The 3,811-nt window shown below is 47.2% G+C and overlaps 1 protein-coding gene across 1 annotated transcript in view; it reads right to left on the reverse strand.

The window, feature by feature from the left end:
- Nucleotides 1-2,520: 2,520 nt before the first annotated feature.
- Nucleotides 2,521-3,811, reverse strand: part of LOC308362666 (uncharacterized protein) — a 2,653-nt gene continuing 1,362 nt past the window's right edge. Inside the window, exon 2 of the mRNA XM_080835395.1 lies at nt 2,521-3,811. This exon is cut by the window's right edge and continues 198 nt beyond it. Coding sequence (XP_080691521.1) covers nt 2,912-3,811 — 900 coding nt within the window. The 3' untranslated portion in view covers nt 2,521-2,911.

Below are 3,811 nucleotides of genomic sequence, written 5' to 3' on the forward strand. Positions count from 1 at the left end.
GAAAAACCCTTTAAAAAACCTTCCTTTAGTTCCTTTAACACATACAGTTGATTTTCATTGACAATAAAGAAATGCAATCAGATGCTGTGAAATAGGTTCAGTTTATTGTTGTTTTCTGTCACTAATATCACTTCCACACACACTCATCTCCCTTATAAATACTGCATACACATAACATCTATCTTAAGCCAGTTTCACTCTGGCTGGGGGACTGCCAATGGAAACTAGCCTTTTGGCTCCAAGTGGGTGCATTCACATTTTAATGTTTATTAATGCACACTGTCCCTCTTCATCAAATAAACAAATCAAACAAAAGACTTCAACAGCAGAGGCAGCTCAGGCACCCACAGACTAGATCCTGCCATAACTCAACCACTCCTAGTGAGTGAACTATGCAAACCTCTTGAACAGGATGCAAATACCCCTCTTTGTTACAGGACCCACAATTCATGTGTATATGAACATGGTTATTTCAAGACCCTTTGAATGCACGGCGGGCACTTCTCAGTCAGATGGAAGAGATATGATAAAGTCAGGCTTCATTACGGATGGATTACTACAAGGTACTAAATGTTTCGCAAATCGCATAATACTATATAACAGTGGTTCTTAAATATACCTACGTTTTGAAGGAATCATATTTTATTTTTCAAATTACTAAGGGTTCGACGAATGCACGGATGAAGCTTGCAGGGTTCAGTACCTCCAAAAAGGTTAAGAACCACTGCTATATAATACAATATACATGTTGATCAAAGTTGTTCTTAAATCAGTCATGCTTACAGACAGAGATAAAATACCTATGTGAGACTTGAGAGGCATGGCTTCAATACCGGGAAAGAGACGCTGTTGGCATCAGGACATCAGATGATAATTCTGCTGTTGAGAGACAGAGGGATAATTGGAGGACAGAGATAGAGAGGGAGAGAGAGACAGAGAGGAAGGGAGGGATAGAAAAAGAAAGAAAGAGGCAGACAGGCCGTGAGAGGAGAGTGGGAACAAGCAGACATTCATGTGAACACACAGACGCAGCCCAACGCTAGTCTGGAGCCTCAACTTCAATTTCATCAGACTATGGGAGACCTGTTAGGGGGGCTTCTCTCTCCAAGTCGCACGCATCACCACGCAGGTTCAAAGAAAGAAAGCTGACTAGGTGCAGCCCTCAGGCATGGATCTACTCTAGAACAAGTCCGAGCGGACAACAAGATGCGTCAACTCAACTCTGCCACCTTGTGGACACAGGAGGGAATTACAATTGAAAGAATGCGTTTCAGACAGACCGACCGACCGACAGACGGACGGACATACCCTCTTATAGAGATGCCGGACGCATCTAACAAGTGATTATCAATGACAATAATGAATGAAACACCTGACTTCTACACCTGACTGACCCACCAATCAATCTGAGAGCTGTCAGGCCTCAGTCTGAAGGGTTTCCAGTCAGCATCCGCGACAGGGTGCTGTCATCTAGCTTGCCAGTAACAAGACTGTAATAAAATAATAATTTGCATTCAAGAGTACAACATTATTCAGTGCAATACATAAATCAATGCAGTTTTAAGAGTAAAAAACCCCCACTCTGACGATCTGAAGATTGGAATTTTAAATACTTACCCTGTACAGCCGTTTTTTTTTTCTCACCACTAGTGTCCAGCCAAACCATGAAGTCTGCCTACTTCACTTGATAGTACTGGCATTGGCCAAGGGTGAAGCTATGGGGAAGGGCTTCATTCTTACCTCCGTCTGGACAGCTTGTGTTTGGGGATATAGGAGGAGGTCTTTCGAGGCGGAGAGATGAGACAGATGCTTTGTCACACACACAGCAGTCGGTGTAATGGTCAAGCAGACTCTACACTTCTGTGCCCCGGTATTGCATGCAGGTAATCAGCCTAGTACATCAGCTGCCTAGCGTTATTAATGTGGTGTAGCCGCAAGCTTCCGCAAGTCTCATGACTTACTGAGCATTCGAGCATTAACACAAGAATATAACCACATTTCTTTAAAAAAAAAAAGTGTTCCATAGCAGGGAGTTGGAAATTGGCTGCAAATACTGCTCAATTGTGGTATGACTCTCACGCATAAAACAATGGATCTAAATAAATACAGAAACGTGTATGCATTTCACCCGAGGAACTGTATTTTCTACTGTTCTGTAAAATGTGTGTTAATGCGTTTTGTTTACCCTACATTACGTACAATTCTGAAAATGACAAGTGGTTTCTGTAAAGAAGTACTGACATCAATTCATGCAAATGCAAATGGGCGTGGCAGATTTGTGGACTTGAACAGTAGTGCTGTGTGTAATGGGTGGATTCAAGGCAATACTTTAGTACAGGAGTGTACAGATGAGGCTGTGGTCTGTCAGGCGTGGGGTGTGGATTACTGCACGCAGGAAGTGAAAATATATATAAGGAAAGGAGCACGGAGTGGCTTTCACAGTGGCTTTCACTTTTATTTGGGGCACTCAAAGAGAAACAATGGCGGAAAACAGTAAAAAAAAAAAAAAAAATGTTTGTCTCTTTAAAAGTTAACAGACAAACAAAATGTGTTGGATATAATTTAACGTTTTTTCGCCCCAAGACGCTGTAGGCGTCAAGGATTAAGGTGCAAGATTGACAAAAACAAAAACACAAACTGAAGCTGGCGGGTGCCTACTGATAGCAGACAAGGCTTTGCTTTACATACTGTTAACAGTTCTCTTACCCGTATAAAGCGGAGATGGAAAGATAACTGATTTAATTGATAAATTTAGTCGCTTCCCGTTTTTTTGTGTAATATTACTAACAAATTCAAAAGAACACTGCATCTACCACGTGTTATTGTTTGTAGACACAAGCAGACAAACATCAATTCAGTTTTCATGCGCACTAATGACAGACAGATGAAGCTGTGCCTAGCTCTTCTGCCGTTAATAATAGTATTCATCCTGGTCGAAGCGAGAGGCGCCAGCGAAGCGCTGATACGGCGGGCCCGACCTAGCTATGGAGGCCAAGGAGGGGACCGGCGGCAGAGGTCGGCCTGGGTGGCGGCTGAGCGGGTGGCGTGCGGACGGCATGGGTGGGCCCGCCACGGGCCGGAGCGGGCTGCGGTCCCGGTAAAGGTGCGAGGCTGGGGGCAGGAGGCGGCGCTCGAAGGGGGACTCATAAGGGCTCATGGCGTGACGGCGCATGGGCCCGTCCAGCCTGTTGTGGTCATAGAGGGGCCGAGGTGGGGGTGGGGCAGGCAGGTCGTATGGGTCGTGCTCATAGACGGAGCGGGGCGGGCGCAGGCGCATGGGGTGGGGTGGGGGTAGAGGAGGGGGCCGGAGGCGACCGGGCGGGGGCGGGAGGGGGTGGTTTAGGGGGCGATTTCGCAGGGGCGGGTAGGCAGAGCACAGGGGGTCGCCCAGCGGGGGGAACGGCCGGGGCGGATAGGGGTGATCGGGGAACTGGTCGGGGGCCTTCTTGCCCGGGTTGGTGTGCGAGAGGGAGACAAATATGGTCTGTCCCTCAAGTTTTGAGTTGTGGAGCTTCTTGATGGCGTCCATGGCCTCCTTGTGGCGCTGCATGTGAACAAACGCATACTTCTTCAGCACATCGCACTCCAGCACCTTCCCATACTCCTGGAAGAGCTTGCGAATCTTCAGAGCCGCCACGCCCTCGGGGATGTTGCCCACATGGATCTTAGTGGCGTTGCGCACCCTAGTGGTGGCAAACTGCACCGTCATGCTGTAGCCCTGCAGCTTTTTCTTGTTTAGCTCGGCCACAGCCTTCTTGGCGTCCTCCTCCTCGCTCATGTGCACAAAGCCGTAGTTGGTGATGATGTCGCA

The sequence above is a fragment of the Sprattus sprattus genome (assembly GCF_963457725.1).
Source record: "Sprattus sprattus genome assembly, chromosome: 1".
Classification (NCBI taxonomy): domain Eukaryota; kingdom Metazoa; phylum Chordata; class Actinopteri; order Clupeiformes; family Clupeidae; genus Sprattus; species Sprattus sprattus.